We start from the raw sequence: 22,933 nt of genomic DNA, 5'->3' as shown, positions 1-22,933 counted from the left end.
TCAATGTAGGGGAGACATTTAGTGTAGATTATTGCTTGACAAATTAGTTACAAATGTACACTATGACATTTTGGTTGCAAGTTTAAATCATTGAATAAGTCTTTCTTTCTTTCCATAATTCAATTAAAAAATCATTAAATGATTAACCATGGACTTCTGCTTATGTGATAATATAGAGATGATGTGTAGTGTATTGCTCATCTTTCTGAGATTCTGCTAACATGGAAATGTTTTAATGGGATTGAGTAAATATTCTGTTGATTCTAACTTTTAAGTTTCATAATTTTAAGAATAAAGTGGATTAAGACATTGGGTTGGTTCTCGCTATTGTGAGAAATCACTACCTAGCTGTGGTGTCATAAGAGTGGTGTTTCATGCTTCTGCGATGTGATGCCAATCTGGATCATCTGAAACAAAACAGATGATGGAAGAATTCAGCCAGGCATTGTTTTGGGTCAACATTTGCATGCTCGCATCCAAGTAGCACATCATTGTTATCTGGAAATATGTGATATATTCAGATATAAATTCACGTCATAGGAGTAGAATTGGGTTATGTGACCCATAGAGTCTACTCTGCCTTTTTATCTTTCTCTCTTAATCATATTTTCCTGCCTTCTCCCCATGACCTTTGACACCCTTACTAATCAAAAACATGTCATTCTCCACTTTAAATATACTCAAAGACATTGCCTCCACAGATTCACCACCCTCCGGCTAATGGAATTCCTCATCAGCTTTCTAACGGTATGCCCTTTTATTTTGAGGCTGTGCCCTCCAGACCTGGACTCTCCCATTGTGGAAACATCCTCTCCACATCCACTCTATCCAGGCCTTTCATAATACATTATTCCATGAGATTCCGACCTCATCCTTCAAAACACCAACGAATACAGGCCCAGAGCCGTCAAATGCTCATCAAATGTGAACCCAATCATCCCTGGGATCATTCTCGTAAACCTTATCTATAACACCCACATATCCCTCCTCAGATATGGGACGTTACTCAAATATTAAATCTTATTAGGCCTTATAAATCCGCAGCATGACATTCCTGCATTTATATTCTAGTCCTCTCGAAATGAATGCTAACATTGCATTTGCCTTCCTCACTACCAATTCAACTTACAAATTAACCTTTTGGGAATCCTGCACCTTTGATTTCTTGATCCTCTCTCAATTTTGAAAATATGCCTTTATTCCTATTACCAGAGTGCATGGCCACACACTTTGCTATGCTGTATACTCTGCCACTACTTTGCCCATTCTCCTAACCTGTCCAAGTCCTTCTGTGGACTCCCTGCTTCCTCTACATTACTCGCTCCTCCACCTATCTTCATATAATCTGCAAACTTGGCCACAAAGTTATCAATTCCGTCATCCAAATTATTAATATACAACATGAAAAGTAACAGACCCAACACTGACCCCAACAGAACACCACTAGTCACCAGCAGCCAACCAGAAAATGCCCCCTTTATTCCCACTCGTTACCTTCTGCCATTCAGCAAACCTACAAACCATGCTAGTCAAGTCAAGTCAAGTTTATTTGTCACGTACACATACGAGATGTGCAGTGAAATGAAAAGTGGCAATGCTCACGGACTTTGTGCAAAAAGACAAACAAACCATAAACACACTCATAAACACACATATTCTTTTACATATTAAATATTGGAAGGAAAAACGTTCAGTAAAGTTAGTCCCTGGTGAGATTTACAGTCCGAATGGCCTCTGGGAAGAAACTCCTTCTCAACCTCTCCGTTCTCACAGTATGGCAACGGAGGCGTTTGCCTGACCGTAGCAGCTGGAACAGTCCGTTGCAGGGGTGGAAGGGGTCTCCCATGATTTTATTGGCTCTGGAGTTGCACCTCCTGATATAGTTCCTGCAGGGGGGCGAGTGAAGTTCCCATAGTGTGTTCGGCCGAACGCACTACTCTCTGCAGAGCCTTCTTGTCCTGGGCAGAGCAATTCCCAAACCAGATGGTAATATTACCGGACAAGATGTTTTCCACAGCCGCTGCGTAGAAGGACTGGAGGATCCTCGGAGACACTCTGAATTTCCTCAATTGCTTCAGGTGGTAAAGGCGCTGCCTTCCCTTACTTACGAGTGCTGCGGCGTGTGATGTCCATGTCATATCCTCAGAGATGTGGACTCCCAGATATTTAAAACAGCTCACCCTATCCACAGGATCCCCATTTATCCTCAATGGTGTGTATGTTCTCGGATGATGTGCCCTCCTAAAGTCCACGATCAGCTCTACGATAGTATCTTCCCTCCAATACCATGGGCTTTCATCTTGTTCAGCAACCTCACGTGCGGCACTATATCAAATACCTTCCGATAATCCTAGTCGGCCTTCTGAAAATCCAAGTAATTGTCATTTTAGATTTGTGCTCATAGCATGAACGCACCATGGTGCGTTCACTGAATCAAAATTGCCATTTGACTGACATCTCTTCATCTTAAATTTGAATTGTGTAAGCTTAATTCACACAGCAATTTTTTACAAAAGCCCAATCAAAACTTTTCTACCAATTTCATATGCAGTAGATGGCATTGCCAATGACAGCAGTGACAGTGAAATGGAGGACAAATCCACTTCCAAGATGGCAACTTTGAAGCTGGAGGAGTGGCTGAACTTTAGAATAGATCCAGAAGTAAGTAATTTCTGAATATCTTTTTGTTGATTTTACCTGTTGTTTGATTGGCATGCAAACATGCCAACTTGATGTTGGAGCATGTACTACCAGAGTAACATCGCCTTTCAAGATATTAATCTGATTTAACTTTTTATATAACTAAATGTGCAATATAAAAACCCAATGTGCTCAGAATTTTAGAAACTAAAATGCTAAGACGTCAGTTAATTTTACTGTAAAAAACCAACCGGGTGTCGGAGAGGTCAAGCTTGCAGATTAAAAGTCAATGATACTGAGCAACTTGTTGGAGCTGAAGACTGATACGTCTCAGGGCCTTTTTGGACTTCGTTTTATAGCCTTAAAAGAAGTGGCTACTGAGATACAGTGCCCTCCATAATGTTTGGGATAGACCCATCATTTATTTATTTCTCTGTACTCCACAATTTGGGATTTGTAATAGAAAAATCACAAGTGGTTAAAGAGCACGTTGTCAGATTTTACTAAAAGGTATTTTTATACATTTTGGTTTCACCATGTAGAAATTACAGCTGTGTTTATACATACTCCCCTCATTTCAGGGCACCATAATGTTTGGGACACATGGCTTCACAGGTGTTTGTAATTGCTCAGGTGTGTTTAATTGCCTCCTTAATGCAGGTATAAGAGAGCTCTCAGCACCTAGTCTTTCCTCCAGTCTTTCCGTCACCTTTGGAAACTTTTATTGCTGTTTATCAACATGGGGACCAAAGTTGTGCCAAAGAAGCTATTATGAGACTGAGAAACAAGAATAAAATTATTAGCGACATCAGCCAAACCTTAGGCTTACCAAAATCAACTGTTTGGAACATCGTTAAGAAGAAAGAGAGTACTTGTGAGCTTACTAATCGCAAAGCGACTGGCAGGCCAAGGAACACCTCCACAGCTGATGATAAGAATTCTCTCCATAATAAAGTAAACCCCCCAAACATCTGTCCGACAGATCAGAAACACTCTTCAGAAGTCAGGTGTGGATTTGTCAATGATCACTGTCCGCAGAAGACTTCATGAACAGATCTACAGAGGCTACATTGTAAGATGCAAACCACTGGTTAGCCGCAAAAATAGGATGGCCGGATAACAGTTTGCCAAGAAATACTTGAAAGAGCAACCACAGTTTTAGAAAAAGGTCTTCTGGACAGATGAGACGAAAATTAACTTATATCAGAGTGATGGCAAGTGGAAAATATGGAGGAGAGAAGGAACTGCTCAAGATCCAAAGCATACCACCTCATCTGTGAAACGTGGTGGGGGTGTTATGACCAGGGCATGTATGGCTGCTGAAGGTACTGGCTCACTTATCTTAATTGATGATACAACTGCTGATCGTAGTAGCATAATGAATTCTGAAGTGTATAGACACATCCTATCAGCTCAAGTTCAAACAAATGCCTCAAAACTCATTGGCCAGCAGTTCATTCTACAGCAAGAGAATGATCCCAAACATACTGCTAATGCAACAAACGAGTTTTTCAAAGCTATCAGCTCATGTTCAAAAATTCTTCAAAATGGCCAGCAGTTCAGTCAATCAGCCCGATCTGATCCCAAACATAATGCTGATGCAACAAAGGAGTTTTTCAAGCTAAAAAATGGTAAATTCTTGAATGGCCAAGTCAATCACCCGATCTGAACCCAATTGAGCATACCTTTTATATGCTGAAGAGAAAACTGAAGGGGACTAGCCCCCAAAACAAACATAAGCTAAAGATGGCTGCAACACAGGCCTGGTGGAGCATCACCAGAGAAGACACCCAGCAACTGCTGATGTCCATGAATTGCAGACTTCAAGCAGTCATTGCATGCAAAGGATATGCAACAAAATACTAAACATGGCTACTTTAATTTACATTACATTGCTGTGTCCCAAACATGATGGTGCCTGGAAATGGTGTCAGGTAGTCAACTAACACAAACTCCCTGGTAAAGAAGGCACAACAACGACTTTACTTCCTAGCATCACTGAGGAAAGTCAACTTGCCACAACAGCTGCTAGTGTCTGTCTTCCTCCAATAACCTGGATATTCTGATGCTGCACCTTATCAAATATCTTCATGGCCTGACATGTTTATCAGAAAAACCTAAGTGATAGGAGTAGAATTAGGCCATCAAGGCTACACCACCATTGGGTCATTGCTGATCTATCTCTCCCTCCTAACGCCATTCTCCTGCCTTCTCCCCACAACCTCTGATACCTGTACTATTTATCCTACATCCATCTTTAAAGAACACTCAAACCTGATTTATTTTCACAAAACCGTGATGACTTTGCTCAGGGGTAATATTTCTAATAAGATTACTTTTGATAAGGTGCAGCATCAGAATATCCAGGTTATTGGAGGAAGATAGATGTTCATGGTGTAGAAGACGGGCTGATTAACAGGAAACAGAGAGTAGGCGTAAATAGATCTTTTCTGGTTAGCAAAATGTAAACATGGATTGGTGCTGCTGTCTCAACTGTTTACAATTTGTGGCAGTAGAAGCACACTGTGCAGTATATTGGTGTGACTATGTATACATACATTTCAAAGGGCTTATGGTAGAGAGATCATGGACCATGGATTTGATTCTTGCTGCTTTTGCACTGAGATTGAACCATTGTGCCTTTTCTGTAATTGTAATGGTATAACGCTGTATAACGCTAAATTCAGCACCATGGTATTTTTCTCTTTGCGCTAGCTGTAGTACTTGCGTATGGCTTGATTGTATTCGTGTATAGTATGATTTGACTAAATAGCACACAAACCTACGTTTTTCACTGTTTCTCGGTGGATGTGACAAAAATAAACCAACGCCAATGCCAAAGGATGTGATCATTTCAAATGAATAAAAACTCGTCTTAGAAACATCTGACAAATAAAACTGTACCATCAGAGCTAATAGTGAATAGGAAGACAATGCAATTTATGTATGTAATTTAAATAAGACTTTTTTTTTTAAAGTTCTTCAGATGCATGTCTTGACATCAGCATTAATCAAGCATGGTACTAAACCTAAAATCCAATTTGTGATTTTGATTCAGTGAGATAAAGCAAAGGCAAACCAACGCCTTCATTATTTTACATCCAACTACATAAAATGTGCACACATTCCTAAGTGCTAAATCTCCATGAAATGTGATAAGATTAAAATTGAAATGGAATTACACTATATATTAGGAAGGAACCATAAGGAGAGGGATAGGGGAGAAACTCAAATGATCATTTATTTCGGGTTTTCCTGCTGCTCTCAACAGCCGAATAGATTTTCTTTTATTGGTAGTGGTTTATTATCGTCAAGTGTCCCGCGATACTGTGCAAAACTTTATTGCTATCCAGGTTGATCATTCCACGCATGAGTGTAATCATATCATAGTGCAAAAAGGAAACGGAGAACAGAATATAGTGTTACAGCTACAGAGAACATGCCGATAAAATAAAAATGCAAGGGTCACAACAAGGTAGGTTGAGGAGCTGGAAATACAGCCTTAGCATAAACCATATAACCATATAACAATTACAGCACGGAAACAGGCCATCTCGACCCTTCTAGTCCGTGCCGAACACATAATCTCCCCTAGTCCCATATACCTGCGCTCAGACCATAACCCTCCATTCCCTTCCCATCCATATAACTATCCAATTTATTTTTAAATGATAAAAACGAACCTGCCATATGAGTGGTCCATTCACGGGAAAGAGGCTGTTCTTGAGTGGTGGTTGGTGCTTTTGAGCTTTTGTACCTTCATTCTGACAGGAGAAGGAAGAGTGTGAGTGGTCCATGATTGTGTTGGCTGCTTTCTTTAAACAACATATAGTATAGATGGAGTAAATGGTGGGAGTGGTTTATAATGTGATGTCTGGCTGTCCATTTAGAAGGGAATTGCTACACGAGGCTGGGCAATACCATATTAATTATGCAAAAAAGTATTATTTTGAAGTAATCTGTAATATTTCAGTCTGAGCCAAGACATAATGGATAGGTTTCAGACAAGACAATATTGTGAACCAGTGTTGGTGACTGCAAATATTATGACATATATATATATACTTGTCATCTAAGTATCATCCTCATACCATTTTTCAGAGGTTAACAAGATAAAGAGACAATGAGAGATTCTTGGCACAGGAATGCTATTACAGTACACTTTCATTGAAATTTCATTTTAAACCCAATCGATTATAGTGAACTAGTAATTATGCACTTTTTAAATTAACATGTACAAAAACATAAAGCTAATTGATGAAAGCTTTTAAAGACTAATTGTAAATAACTACAATAAATCTGTGTTGCACATAATTTTATTATTATGTGAATCCCCTCAAACTCTGCCCCAGATCCCATTCTTAATGTGTAGGAAGGAATTATTCCATTGTCAACCATTCCTTCTCTCCAGCTGACTAGTCTGAAGAAGGGTCTCGACCTGAAACGTCACCCATTCCATCTCTCCAGGTTTGTCTATATCTTTTGTTTCCCTTTTCCCTAACTAGTTTGAAGAAGGGTCTCAACCCAAAACGTCACCCATTCCTTCTCTCCAGAGATGCTGCCTGTCCCACTGAGTTACTCCAGTTTTTTGTGTTTATCCCATTCTTAATGGTAGAGTCTCACTCATTTAGAGGCACCGTTCTGGTACACTATCGAGGATAATAAATGGCTTTGCCAGTGATGGTCAATTTACCACAAAAACAATACATTTCTAAAATTTCATAAGTAATCCTTTAGTTGTACAGTCCTTTGAGATGATTTGTGGACTAAATAAATAGCTAGCAAAATAAAAATGCATTAACTTTTACTGTTTTTCTTTCTTTCCTAATGGGTGTTACATTTAATTTTGCTTGTAGGCAGCTAGTCTTATCCTGCAGTTACGACAGAAATGGCATAGTCTGTTCCTGAGGCGAATGCGAGCTCCATCAAAACCTTGGACTCAGGTAGATGAAGCAACTATCAGGGCAATCATTGGAGTCCTTAGCAGTGAAGAGCAAGCAGCGGGACTACAACAACCATCAGGGATTGGACAAAGACCAAGGCCAATGTCTTCAGAAGAGCTTCCAGTCTCCTCGTCTTGGAGGTCAAACAGTAGGAAGAGCTCAGCAGAAGCAGAGTTTTCTGACGATTCTTCCAGTGTGGAATTTAGAGAAAGGTAGTATGTCAACAATACTGTACAATAAAATAAGCAACAATAGATTTTTAAAAATATATCAAATCTTAAATGTACTGAATCAAAACTGCACACTGTTCACATTTTGTCTGCAGCCAACTGATTCACCTTAATAAATGAGTAAATATTCACTAATCAGATATGCACCTAAACCCATCTAATAAACTAAATAGTGCAACAGTTGTCAGAATGAAAGTAATTCACCTATTGTATGCAGGATGTTGAACCTTTTAAAATAGTAATTAGATGATTTGTACATTATTCTTCACAAGCATTCTGTCAATTTTCAAATACATCTTTTACGATTGGTAAGATTGTAAATATACATGGTAAATTTCATCACTTTATGAACTGATGACATCAATGAAAACTGTATTTTCCTGCATTTTTAATCAGCTTTGAAACAAAACAGTGTAATAAGTGGCAAAACCAAAGGCCAACACAAAGTAAGAACTAAGAGAAGGCCCCAACAACCTGCTTTGCCATTGAACATGATCATAGTTGATCTGACTCCAACCTTTTGCCCTCCCATTTTTGCTTGATACCCTTTTCAAGACCTCTGTCAAAAAATATTCTTACAGCATGGAAACAGGACCTTTGACACAACTTACACATGCCGACCAAGATGCTCTATATACACGAGTCCCACCTGCCTGTGTTTAGCCCATATCCCTCTAAACCTTTCCTATCCATGTACTTGACCAAATGTATGTAAAATTTGTTATAATACCTGCCTTATCTACCTCCTCTGGCAATTCATATACCCTATTCGGGTTCCTATTAAATCTTTTCCCTCTCACCTTAAAACAATGGCTCTTGATTTTATATTCCCCAACTCTGGGTAAAGGACTGTGCATTTACTCTATCTATTTCTATCATGATCTTATACACCTCTATAAGATCACCCCTCATCTTCCTGCACTCCAAGGAATAAAGTCCTAGCCTGCCCAACCTCTCCCTTTAGCTCTGGCCCGCTAATCCTACCAACATCATCGTAAATCTCTGCATTCTTTACACAATACAATTTATTTGTCACTTGAACCTCATAGAGGCTCAAATGAAATGTTGTTTCTACAGTCATACACACAAGAAAAAAAGATCCAAGACACAACACAATTTGCACAAACATCCATCACAGCACATCTCCTCCTCGCTGTGATGGAAGGCAAAAAACACTTACCTCTCCCCTGCACTCCCCATTCCCCTCCCGATGTCAGAGTCAAAGCCCCCGGCGGGCGATGGTAATTGTCCCGCGGCCATGAACGCCGCGCCGGGCGATGCAAGGCCGCGCTCCGGGTCTTGTTGTTGGAGCCCCCGGCGGGCACTAGCAAAGTCCCGCAGCCGTTGAAGCCGCGCCAGGCAATGTCAGGCCCCACTCCAGGTACTCCTCGACCCCGCGACTCGGGCGGGAGAAGTCGCCGTTGCGGAAGCCCCGAAAAGCGGTCTCCCAGCAGGGACCCGCGGGCTCCCGGTGTTACTGTCTACCAGACCTGCGGTAAGCCTCCGAATCTCCGGGGTCGGGTCGCAGCAGCGCGCCACCACAGCTCCACCCGCTCCGGAGTCGGCCAGCTCCATGATGGTGAGTAGGTCCGCAGGCTCCGCGACTGGAGCCCTAGGTCGTTCCTGCTGGAGACCGCTCCACGGTGCTAGGCCCCAACGACAATGGAGACCCAATCGGGCTCTCCGTGCAGGGGCTAGATTTTAAAAGTTTTCCCCCCCCCCCACACACACACACACACACACATACACACACACATACACAAAAAAATAAATAAAAACTACATTCAAACGGGACAAAAAATAACAAAAAGACAGACGGACTGCAGAGGCCGCTGCGACGTGAGTGACGAAAAACGAACACAATGCACCAAATGCAGTCTCACCAATGTCTTGTACAACTGTTACATAACATCCCTACTTCTGTACTCAATTCCCTGATTGACGAAAACCAATGTACCAAAAGCCTTCTTGACCCTATCTACCCGTGATGCCACTTTCAGGGAACTATGTACCTGTACCCCTAGAGCCTTCTGTTCAACAATTTTTCCCAGGGCCTTGCTATTCACTGCGATGGTCCTGCCTTGGTTTAACTTCCCAAAATGCAACCTCGTACTTATCTGCATGAAACTCCATTAACCATTCCTCAGCCCACATGTCCGACTGATCAAGATCCTACTGGAATTTTTGATAACCATCTTTGCTATCTACGATACTACCCACTATAGTGTCATCTGCAAACTTACTATTCATGCCATACATTATCATCCAAATTGTTGATATAAACCACAATTCCTGAGGATTCAGGCCATTATCGTGCAATTTCTTCATCAAAAATGAATGTACAACATATTAATTCTCCAATTTCTAAAGGTGTAGTGTATTGTATGTATTGTTCTTTATATTTATATTAATAAAACACAATTCACTATGTTGCTGTGTCAATGTCAATTGGTGGTAATATAGAGTTATAGAGTGATACAGTGTGGAAACAGGCCCTTCGGCCCAACTTGCCCACATCGGCCAACATGTCCCAGCTACTCTAGTCCCACCTGCCTGTGTTTGGTCTAATTCCTTCCAAACTTGGCCTATCAATGTACATGTCTAACTGCCTCTTAAATGTCGGGATAGTTCCAGCCTCAACTAACTCCTCTGGCAGCTTGTTCCATACGCCCACCATCCTTTGTGTGAAAAAGTTACCCCTCAGATTCCTGCTAAATTTTTTCCCCTTAACCTTGAACTTATGTCCTCTGGTCCTAGATTCACCTACTCTGGGCAAGCAACTCTGTGCATCTACCCAATCTATTCCTCTTATGAATGTATACACCTCTATAAGATCACCCCTCATCCTCCTGCACTCCAGGGAATAGAGACCCAGCCTACTCAACCTCTCCCTTTAGCTCAGACTCTTTTGTCATGGCAACATCTATGGAAATCTTCTCTGTACCCTTTCCAGCATGACAACATCGTTCCTATAACATGGTGCCCAGAACTGAACACAATACTCTATATGCGGTCTCACCAACGTCTAAAACAATTGCAACATGACCTCCCAATATACTGGACAGTTATCCCTTAATACAAAAAGGAATCGATTAAATTTTCAGAGATGATGGAATTAGGATTTTGTCAAACAAAATGTGATCACTGGAGCAGTCCAGCTGTATTGGATGTCAGAAACAGCTGTCCTAATTCCCATTACACTGTCATTGCTCTATACCTATTAAAGTATGGTTTAAACATTTAAAAACTTGATATTGATTTATTTAATTAAAACAAAAGATATAAATCAGAAATTTAATTGTTATAGGGTTCAGTTGAAGCCACAGCAGCAGCAAAGATATAAGGAGAGGGGCTTTCTTCATCCAAAGAGAAGTTCTGATGACCGATCAGATCAGTCATCAGTTAAATCGACAGACAGCAGTAACTATCCCAGTCCCTGTGCCAGTCCATCTCCACCACCTTCAGGCAAGGTAAGTATGTTTTAGAAATGTACCTTTCCATTGCATAATCCTTCGATTTGACATGTCTCCTACAAACCCAATTTAAACGTTTTCTACTTCCTTTACAATTTAATAATTTCTTATAAATTTGTTCTTCCAAATTAGTGATTTTTTAAAAATCAACATGGCCTCAGGTTTTATCCCATTGCATAACGCTCCCTTTGATTTCTTTATATAGCCTTAAATTGAAATTCCATTGAAATATTCAGTAATTACTCAGTCAAACTTCAAGACTTAAGATGTGACCATTTTTTTAATGACAGCTGAAATAATTCTAAACATGGCATATGAGATATACAGTAAAATAAATTGTTTCATTTATCTTTGATGTATATGAATCGATAATGAAAGAAAAATCATTATTTGTTGCTGCAATTAACCATCATGAAAACAAATGAATTTTGCTCTATTTGAGAAGTTGCAAGTTTAGTATGGCCTGTGGCACTATCAGAGTATTAAATGATTGATTTATATAGTTTGAATCCTTGGGACATTCAGACGTGTATCACAGCCTCTGAAGTATTTTTGAAACAAACCTTTGTCAAGAAATATAAATGCTGGTAATTGTGGTGTTTAGAGGTATAAGGCAAACCACATGTAGATTGCTTCACAGTTCTTGTTATTGGACTAACTTACCACTTATTTAAGGGGCTCCATAATTTAAGGGGCTATCTCTTCATTTATTGTTGTTGCCACTCTTCTTGAATCCAAGGAGCCTTAAAAACATTTGGATGAATATATGGTTATGCAGAGGATGGAGGGATATGGGTTATCTGTTGGTAGATATGTGAAGGCTTTGGCATCATGTTTGGCGTAGACATTGTGGGCTGAAGAGCCTGTCTTGTGCTGTACTATTCTACATTCTATAGACTCAGGCCAGGCGATTACCAGGTTAGTCCAAGAAACATATCTTGCTGGAAAAATAGGGTCACCTTCTTGTGTGGCACGCGGTGCAAGGTCTTGCTGGAATATCCCAGATCCATCTTTGCTATCTCCGGCACCTTCTTCTCTGCAATATATCAATATATTACTGCCATCATAGCATTCCGTCAGGTGGGTGCAGCGGGCCAACACTGAAACAACCCCAGTCCATTTTCCTAGTTACATCTTCAAAAAATCCAGAGGATTAGTCAAGCATGATTTCCCCTTCGTAAATCCATGCTGACTTGGACCGATCCTGTCTCTGCTATCCAAATGTGCGGCCTTTCATCTTTTACAATTGACTCCAGCGTCTTGTATGTCAAATAGTTTTATAGCGGAAACAGGTCCTTCAGCCCAACTAGCCCACACTGGCCAACATGTCCCATCTACACTAGTTCCACCTGCCTGCATTTGGCACACATTCCTCTAAACCTGTACCTATCACACTGTTTCTTAACCAATTCACAATTGCCATCCCTTTATAGACTTTTATCATATACTCAGTGAGAACCCAGAGTCCATTCAGACCAAATTTCACAGATTAGTAAACCTTGTACTAAGTTGGTCACATATTAATGATGGAACTTTAAAACATTTAGCTTCAATGGGGATCGGTGGTAAAACAATTTTACATATATATCTTAATTTCATTGAACCATATACTTGGTTGAATATGTGACATTATTTTTGTCTTGTTTCTATAGTCAAAGGGTAAGGTTGATTAATTTATTTGTGCAGAACAGTGATGGAAGTCTGACTATTGTTGCCTTGTTTCTATGTTTTTTCTCTATATATGCATAACGACATGAATTATAATCTGATTTCCATACATGAATATACTAAGGTCATTCATGTGCTGCACCTGTTGATTAGAGCCTGGCTCTACTGTGGAATGCAATTAGGAATGTAATTTAGCCTAACCTTATTCATACCTAACCCAATTTAAAGCATAATTGTTACATTATCAATGCATGATTATTATCTATTAATGATTTAGATGAAGGGATTACGTAACATTAGCACATTTGCAGATGACACAAAGGTGGGTGGCAGTGTGAACTGTGAGGAGGATGCTACGAGAATGCAGGGTGACTTGGACAGGTTGGGTGATTGGGCAGATGCATGGCAGATGCAATTTAATGTGGATAAATGTGAAGTTATCCACTTTGGTAGCAAAAACAGGAAGGAAGTTTATTATCTAAATTGTGAGAAGTTGGGAAAAGGGGAGGCAACAGGATCTGGGGGTCCTCATTAATCGGTCAATGAAAGTAAGCAGGCAGGTACAGCAGGCAGTGAAGAAAGCGAATGGCATGTTGCCCTTCATTACAAGAGGAGTTGAGCATAAGAGCAAAGAGGTCCTTCTGCAGTTGTACATAGCCCTAGTGAGACCACACCTGGAGTATTGTGTGCAATTTTGGTCTCCAAATTTGAGGAAGGACATTCTTGCTATTGAGGGAGTGCAGCGTAGGTTCACAAGGTTAATTCCCGGGATGGCAGGACTGTCAAATGCCGAGAGAATGGAGCGGCTGGGTTTGTGTACTCTGGGATTTAGAAGGAGATGAGGGGCCACAGATTAAGAATAAGGGGTAAGCCATTTAGAACGGAGATGAGGAAACACATTTTCACACAGTGAGTTGTGAGTTTGTGGAATTCTCTGCCTCAGAGCGGTTGGAGGCCGGTTTGGATACGTTCAAGAGAGAGCTAGATAAGGCTCTTGAAGATAGCCGAGTCAGGGGATATGGGGAGATGGCAGGAATGGGATACGAATTGTGGATGATCAATCATGTTCACATTGAACGGTGGTGCTGGCTTGAAGGGCCGAATGGCCTACTCCTGCACCTATTGTCTATTGCATCCAAGTGTAAGTTAAAAGACTTGCTACAGTAAGCACCAGATTGCACAATTTCAAGCTGAAAAATGCAAAAGCTCCCTACCGTAGGAGGGGGGGGACACCCCCCTCCCATCCCTTCCCCCCCCTCAGTCGCTAGGTTCCCTCGGAATTTCTCACTCTCAACTCTCAACCAATGTTGGCAGCCCCCTGCAACTGCGGGTTGATAGAGAGAACATTCATGATTGACAAGGTGATTAGTATGTTTCAAATCACGTTAAGTGTGTTATCATATGCACAAGTACAGTGAGATACAGGTACAGTGACAACTTTGTTGCAGCAGCATCACAGGCATGTAGATTCAAACAAAAATACTGAACATAGAAAATAGGTGCAGGAGTAGGCCATTCGGCCCTTCGAGCCTGCACCGCCATTCAATATGATCATGGCTGATCATCCAACTCAGTATCTCCATACCCCCTGATCCCTTTAGCCACAAGGGCCACATCTAACTCCCTCTTAAATATAGCATAAATTCTACAAGACAGTGAAAATAAATAAAGGTGCAAAACAAGATATTAGTGCAAAAAAAACAGAATTAGATATGTCCAAAGTAATTTGCAAATAATAGCAGTAGATCTTGGCTAACCAGATATACTTATGCAGCTGTTATAAAAAAACATATTTAGCTGTCTGATCATTCTGAAGGTCTCGTCTACATAGCTTGTTTGCTATTATTGCTTTATTCATATTGTTGTAGATGCCTAACAGTGAAATCTTGCAGATATCTCAAAGAATAAAGTTGCAAATGTATAACATGAATAATCCAAGGGCAAGGAAATTGAAGCTGTGATAGTTTCGCCACCAGTGATAAATAATAGCTACCAGTTCCAGATGGGAATAGTTGCATCAGGATGTCAGTGTCTACCAACCTTTTGAGGTGTTGGCATTGAGACATGGCAGGGAAGCTTATTCTGTGCATCTTGCAAACTGCACCACCCAATGAAGAGGTACTGTCTCCGACTCCATTCCATCTCTGTCCCGCCCATTCCCCTGACATCAGTCTAAATAAGGGTCTCAACCTATTCCTTCTCTAGAAATGCTCCTGCATTTTGTGTCTACCTTTGATTTAAACCAACATCTGCAGTTCTTTCCTGCACAATGTGGTTAATTGCCCAATTATGTCCTGTTCACAACAAACAAAGATAATGATCCGCTAATAATCCTGTTCCCGATCTGCATTGGCCTTGCTAATAACCTGCTCTCCAGTGCCCGAGACCATTCAGTTCCAGGCCCTGGCTCAAACAAAAAAAATATTCAAAATTAGACGTCTATATTTTTCCAAAAAACACATAATTTCTAACTAAATCCAATTCCTAACTTTAAGAGCATTGAAATTGAATCCAAGAATCAATATTCATATCTGTGATTTCCAAAGACAATTAGTTTTCAGTCTTCTCAGTTTATTTGGGCAATGATGCAAGAAGACAGGATCCATCATTGCTTTATATACGTTGCCATATCATTAAAGAGTAATATTGTACTTATTGTGGCGATAGTATTTTATAATATTAGGCAAATATAACCATATAACAATTACAGCACGGAAACAGGCCAACTCGGCCCTACAAGTCCGTGCCGAACAACTTTTTTCCCTTAGTCCCACCTGCCTGCACTCATACCATAACCCTCCATCCCTTCTCATCCATATGCCTATCCAATTTATTTTTAAATGATACCAACGAACCTGCCTCCACCACTTCCACTGGAAGCTCATTCCACACTGCTACCACTCTCTGAGTTACCCCTAAACTTCTGTCCCTTAATTCTGAAGTCATGTCCTCTTGTTTGAATCTTCCCTATTCTCAAAGGGAAAAGCTGATCCACATCAACTCTGTCTATCCCTCTCATCATTTTAAAGACCTCTATCAAGTCCCCCCTTAACCTTCTGCGCTCCAGAGTATAAAGACCTAACTTATTCAACCTATCTCTGTAACTTAGTTGTTTAAACCCAGGCAACATTCTAGTAAATCTCCTCTGTACTCTCTCTATTTTGTTGACATCCTTCCTATAATTGGGCGACCAAAGTTGTACACCATACTCCAGATTCGGTCTCACCAATGCCTTGTACAATTTTAACATTACATCCCACCTTCTATACTCAATGCTCTGATTTATAAAGCCTAGCATACCAAAAGCTTTCTTTACCACCCTATCTATATGATATTCCACCTTCAAGGAACTATGCACGGTTATTCCCAGATCCCTCTGTTCAACTGTATTCTTCAATTCCCTACCATTTACCATGTACGCTCTATTTTGATTTGTCCTGCCAAGGTGTAGCACCTCACATTTATCAGCATTAAACTCCATCTGCCATCTTTCAGCCCATTCTTCCAAATGGCCTAAATCACTGTAGACTTTGGAAATCCTCTTCATTATCCACAACACCCCCTATCTTGGTATCATCTGCATACTTACTAATCCAATTTACCACACCTTCATCCAGATCATTGATGTACATGACAAACAACAAAGGACCCAACACCGATCCCTGAGGCACCTCACTAGTCACCTGCCTCCAACCCGACAAACAACCATCCACCATTACCCTCTGGCTTCTCCCATTCAGCCACTGTTGAATCCATCTTGCTACTCCTGCATTTATACCCAACAGTTGAACCTTCTTAACCAACCTTCCATGAGGAACCTTGTCAAAGGCCTTACTAAAGTCCATATAGACAACATCCACTGCTTTACCCTCATCAATTTCCCTAGTAACCTCTTCAAAAAATTCAAGAAGATTAGTCAAACATGACCTTCCAGGCATAAATCCATGTTGACTGTTCCTAATCAGACCCTGTTTAACCAGATGCTTATATATATTATCTCTAAGTATCTTTTCCATTAATTTGCCCACCACTGAAGTCAAACTAACAGGCCTATAATTGCTAGGTTTACTCTTAGAACCCTTTTTAAACAATTGAACAACATGCGCGGTACTCCAATCCTCAGGGACTATTCCCGTTTCTAATGACGTTTGAAATATTTCTGTCATAGCCCCGGCTATTTCTACACTAACTTCCCTCAATGTCCTAGGGAATATCCTGTCAGGACCTGGAGACTTATCCTCTTTTATATTTTTCAAAAGTGTCAGTACTTCTTTTACTTTGAAACTCATAGTATCCATAGCTACTCTACTAGTTCCCGTTACCTCACATAATTCAATATCCTTCTCCTTGGTGAATACCGAAGAAAAGAAAATTGTTCAATATCTCCCACATCTCTTTTGGCTCTGCAGATAGCTGTCCACTCTGTCTCTCCAATGGACCAATTTTATCCCTTGTTACCCTTTTGCTATTAATATAGCTGTAGAAACCCTTTGGATTTACTTTCACCTTACTTGCCAAAGCAACCTCATGTCTTCTTTTAGCTTTTCTAATTTCTTTCTTAAGATTCTTTTTACATTCCTTATACTCCTCAAGCACCTCATTTACTTCATGCTGCCTATAATTATTGTAGATTTCCCTCTTTTTCCGAACAAGATGTCCAATTTCCCTTGAAAACTAGGGCTCTTTCCAATTATGAAGAGGTAATGAATTTTTTAAATTGAGATATTTTTTTTTTTCATTGATTCATTTATGAATTACAACATGCACATTCACATTAAATTATTTTCATATTCCAAAATGACATAGCTTTCTTTGCAATTTATGGTCTTTATGGCGAATCTTCTGCATATTTAATATGCTCACAGAAGAAGCCGCACAATTTAAGTGTAAATCTCACGAAACTATTCGCATTGCAAACCATCTGCTGACAGACTGTCTAATTGGGTAAAACTAATTACTAACTGGAAAATATGAAATTCTTGAGGTTTGGGAGCATATTTCCATGTACATTGGCATTTTTTATTTTTCGTGTTATAATGCTGCAGTGGTTCGGTAATATTGAGGGAAATAAAGTGTGATTTGGATCTTTCACAGCTACCCATCAGAGAGTAGTTTTCTTTGACCAACAACTCGGCTAGAGTTTTGTACTGGCTGGAAGTAGTTTAAATATTAACAAAATGATATAATTTTTCCTTAGGGCTCTAAATCTCCATCACCAAGACCAAATGTACCAGTTCGATTTTTCATTTTGAAAAGCAGCAACCTACGTAATCTTGAGATTTCTCAACAAAAGGGAATTTGGTCCACCACACCCAGCAATGAACGAAAACTAAACCGTGCATTTTGGGAAAGCAGCATTGTGTATCTGGTGTTTTCTGTGCAAGGATCAGGACATTTTCAGGTATGTTTTCAGAAATACTTTATCCAGTTCCATTAAGTTGCTAGTGAAACTGTTATGAATTGCTCGTATGATTAATAATAATAATAATAATATATTTTATTGTCATTGCACAGAGGTACAACGAGGTTTGATATGCAGCTTCCATCCGATGTAATAGCTTAATTAGCTAAAAATTTAGACACCCAGAGAAACAAGATTTTAAGAAAAACAGTTAAAGCCGTATAAAGTGCAAATAGGTCTGTGCCTGGTCGATGTGCGACGTGACCATCCGAGGGAGACAGTTCATGGGGGGGGAGGGGCACTCAGTTATAGCTCTGGGGATGAAGCTGTTCCTAAGTCTGGAGGTGCGGGCGTAGAAGGCCTTGTAACGTCTGCCGGATGGTAGAAGTCCAAACAGACTATTGCAAGGGTGTGAGGAGTCTTTATGAATGCTGATGGCCTTCCTGAGGCACCGTGTATTGTAGATGCCCTCCAAGGCTGGTAGCTGTGTCCCAATTATCTTCTGCGCTCTGCTAAAAAACCTCTTTTCAATAACTTATCTTTAGTCACTTAATTTAATAAATAAATAAATTGTTAACTATCTGATACATTGATTGATTGTTAAATTTTCAATACAATATATAATTTGCCTTATCACTGTAAAATGCCACTCAGTTCATTCATAGATTAAATGGTGCAATATTTAGCCACATAATATTTCATTTCTGCTAACTTCCTAACATTTGGCTCCACTTGATACCACATCTGATACCACTTAGTAGTATATATTTTAGTATATATATTTTTTTGAACATGTAAAACAAGTTAAAAACAAAGCAAAATTACAATAAAATTAAATGAGCAGTAAACCTATACACAACTCATTGAATAATTTCCCATAAACATCACAAATTAAATCAATTGAATTCACAATTGAATTCACAAACTTTATCTCATATATATACACACACATACACACATACATACATATATATACACACACATACATACATATCTCCATACATAAGCCACATTCATACATACATATATACACAAATGCATGCAGGCAAACATACATATATACAGTTAAACAATTTTCCAAATTCTATGTACAATGCGAATATCACAGTGTTAATAAACTAAAACTTAACCATCATCACAGCCCTTCCTCATTCTTATACCTCTGGAAAATCATTTTTTTGCACTTCTTAAACTGAGAAATGTTTGTGCTTTGCATGAGTTCCACATCCAAATCATTCCACAATTTCACTCCACAGATTGAAATACTCTTCGTAGTTGTACGAACAAAAAATGTCTTTAAATTAAACTTTCCTCTCAAATTAGAACCACCCTCCCTGTTATAGAACATTTTTGTGTATGTTACCTGGTAGTAAATTATTTCTTGCTTTATACATTATTTGTGCTTATTAAATTCTACTAGATCCATAAACTTCAAGGCATTTGACTTTAAAAACAGAGAGTTGGTGTGTCCATGAAATCCTACATTATTAACTATCCTTATGGCCCTTTTTTGCAGTATGCATAATGGATGTAGGGTGCTTTTGTAAGTGTTACCCCATACCTCCACACAGTAATTTAGATATGACAGTACAAGTGAACAATAAACAATGTACTGCGCTTTGTGATTCATAATGTGCCTTGTTCTTCCCAGGAATGCAATGCACCTTGCCAGCTTTGCTCGCACATGCTTTATATGAAGTTTCCAGCAGATTTAGTGGTTTAATATCACACCTCGAAATTTATCTTCATATACTCTTTCTATATCAACACCATCTACCCTCACTTGTACCTGAGTGTTTAATTTACAATTTCCAAACAACATAATCTCTTGTTTTGTTCAAATTTAATGATCATTTGTTTATGTCAAACCACCTTTTAAATTTTCTCATTTCTGATATGATCTCCAAAAGCTGCTGTCAATTCTCCCCAGAGCAAAATATATATTAATAACTAATTAATATATATTAATAACTAAGTTACAGAGAAAGGTTGAACAAGTTAGGGTTTTATTCTTTGGAGCGCAGAAGGTTAAGGGGGGACTTGATAGAGGTTTTTAAAATGATGAGAGGGATAGACAGAGTTGACGTGGAAAAGCTTTTCCCACTGAGAGTAGGGAAGATTCAAACAAGGGGACATGACTTGAGAATTAAGGGACTGAAGTTTAGGGGTAACATGAGGGGGAACTTCTTTACTCAGAGAGTGGTAGCTGTGTGGAATGAGCTTCCAGTGAAGGTGGTGGAGGCAGGTTCGTTTTTATCATTTAAAAATAAATTGGATAGTTATATGGATGGGAAGGGAATGGAGGGTTATGGTCTGAGCGCAGGTATATGGGACTAGGGGGAGATTATGTGTTCGGCACGGACTAGAAGGGTCGAGATGGCCTGTTTCCGTGCTGTAATTGTTATATGATTATATGGTTATATGGTATTAGTATCGTCCGTAGTTACTGTCATAGAATTTCAATATTTTTGATACTCTACATATATAATTTGTAAACAGAATGAACAATTTTGGCCCTAATACTGACCCCGGAGGTACTCCACAAGTCATATCCAAGCATGTTGATTTATGCTCACCTATCTCCACAAACTGTTGCCTGTTACTTAAATTGCTTCTCAACCAATTCAACCTGATTTCCAATTTATCAAGTAATATATTATGATCAATGGTATCAAATGTTTTTTTAGATCTATAAATTCTCCCACTGTATACTTTTTTTGCCCATACGATTAGTAATTTCTTCTTTTAATTCGGTATATTCAAACATTTTCAAACTCAGTTTATCATATTCTGTCATCCTTGTTGTTTGTGGTTCATCATTATCTCCCGATGGAGATAAATAACTTATTTCAGAACTTATCATGGTCATATGTAGTGTATTTATTTAGTCCCTCGTTTTTCCATTACCTTGTTGTGTTCTTTTGGTCTCACTGGTATTTGTCCAATTCCTTCATGCCTCTGATGACCAGCACTTTAGCCTCTTCAGATGTTCCGTTCAACTTTTTGAAGACTTTGCAGTTCGCCGTCCATGTAGATTGAATCTTCCTCTGCGTTCTCAGGAAACATCCCTTTCTGGCAATGTCCACATTCCTTTTTGTCAGATGTTCAATCAAGTAGACATCTGATCCTTCAGTTTTTTCCCTTGCCTTAGCAGTGCGGTTTTATGCTTTCTGTTCGCAAACCTTATTATTATGGCCGGTTTGTCACTCTTGTTTTTCCGAGGGAGAGGGTGACATGCCTTGATGTTGTTATTGCCCACATCAATTCCTTTAAACTGGAGGAAAGCAGTCACCTATTGCTCCACAGAGTTTGAGACCAACTCGCTGAGTTCCCCACCTCGTTGTCACAGCCCGGGCGTATGACCGTGGTTTAGTCTCCAGCCCAGTGACTATGATGATGTTCATCCGTGTGTACAGCTCCAAATTAGCCACCCGGTTCTCCAGAAAGACCATCATTTATTCCTTCTCGGCGTTTTGTAGCCTCAGGGCCATGACCCCTTCCACGAAATCCAAAATACTTTTCTGCTGTAGTTTGATAGTAGAAACCTCCTCCGTCAGAAAGTATAGCGACTTTCTTATGTCGTCGACTTCTTCAGCTGCGGGATTCTTTTTTTTTTGTCCCATGCCGTTTTGTTAAAACAGAAGGCCAATTGTTTGTTAATTTCTGCAACTTGGTAAAGATATCCACCTCGCTTGAATCTAACGTTCTTTTTTGCAAATTTACATCAAATCCGTAATTATCTGTAATGTCTGTGTTGTTGTACTATTTACCACCTTCCCAGCCAATCCCAGGCCCAGACCACCGAAGCTGCCGGTGCCGCCAACCTTCACTGCCTCCCCGGGGCCACAACTGCCGATGCTGCTGACCTTCACTTCCTCTCCGGGACAGCTGCTGCCGGGTTTCACTTGAAGAATGGGACCGATCATCTAAAATCTTTTAAAAATCAATTTGTTCACAATTAAAAATTACTTTGCTTTCTTTAGGGATTTGCCAGAATGATCTCTGAGATAGGGAGGGAAAGAAGCCAGGAATGGGGTTCGGCCGGATTAGGAGGAGTCTTCCGAGTTGAATGGATAAGAAAGGAAAGCCTTCCTTTCCAATATGCCCACCATCTCCTCAACCCATGGAATGATAATAAGAAAGTACAAATAAGCAGAGATGGACAGGTATGATTTAATATTAAGCATATGTTTGGTACGTGATTTCTTTCAGGAAAGCACATACAAAATTAAATGTATCCATTTGTATGTTTAGATCAATATTTTATTCTCAAAGACAAATGTTTTACTTTGCATATTTTCGCTGTAGTAAGATGTAAGATTGCATTCTTGTGAAACAGGTTAATGCGTGACCATTTTTGATGTGACGTCAACTTATGGAACTGAATTCACCTAAACCTGGGAGCACTACATAAAAACATAGAAAATAGGTGCAGGAGTAGGCCATTCGGCCCTTCGAGCCTGCACCGCGATTCAATATGATCATGGCTGATCATCCAACTCAGTATCCTGTACCTGCCTTCTCTCCATACCCCTGATCCCTTTAGCCACAAGGGCCACATCTAACCCCCTCTTAAAT

General features: G+C 39.8%; 1 protein-coding gene across 8 annotated transcripts in view; it reads left to right on the top strand.

Annotated features, from left to right (window-relative positions):
- Positions 1-22,933, top strand: part of ythdc2 (YTH domain containing 2) — a 90,488-nt gene that overhangs the window by 52,456 nt on the left and 15,099 nt on the right. For 7 of the 8 annotated variants that reach the window (XM_055633191.1, XM_055633192.1, XM_055633186.1 and 4 more), the window contains 5 exons: positions 2,552-2,661; positions 7,497-7,795; positions 11,121-11,283; positions 18,152-18,355; positions 22,339-22,521. In XM_055633191.1, the coding sequence (XP_055489166.1) occupies positions 2,552-2,661; positions 7,497-7,795; positions 11,121-11,283; positions 18,152-18,355; positions 22,339-22,521 (959 nt within the window). The remainder of the gene's footprint in view (positions 1-2,551; positions 2,662-7,496; positions 7,796-11,120; positions 11,284-18,151; positions 18,356-22,338; positions 22,522-22,933) is intronic. The other variant, XM_055633190.1, reaches the window with a different exon arrangement.

This window comes from Leucoraja erinacea, chromosome 3 (genome assembly GCF_028641065.1).
Source record: "Leucoraja erinacea ecotype New England chromosome 3, Leri_hhj_1, whole genome shotgun sequence".
Classification (NCBI taxonomy): Eukaryota; Metazoa; Chordata; class Chondrichthyes; order Rajiformes; family Rajidae; genus Leucoraja; species Leucoraja erinaceus.
This window is presented reverse-complemented; position numbering and strand designations above follow the sequence as displayed.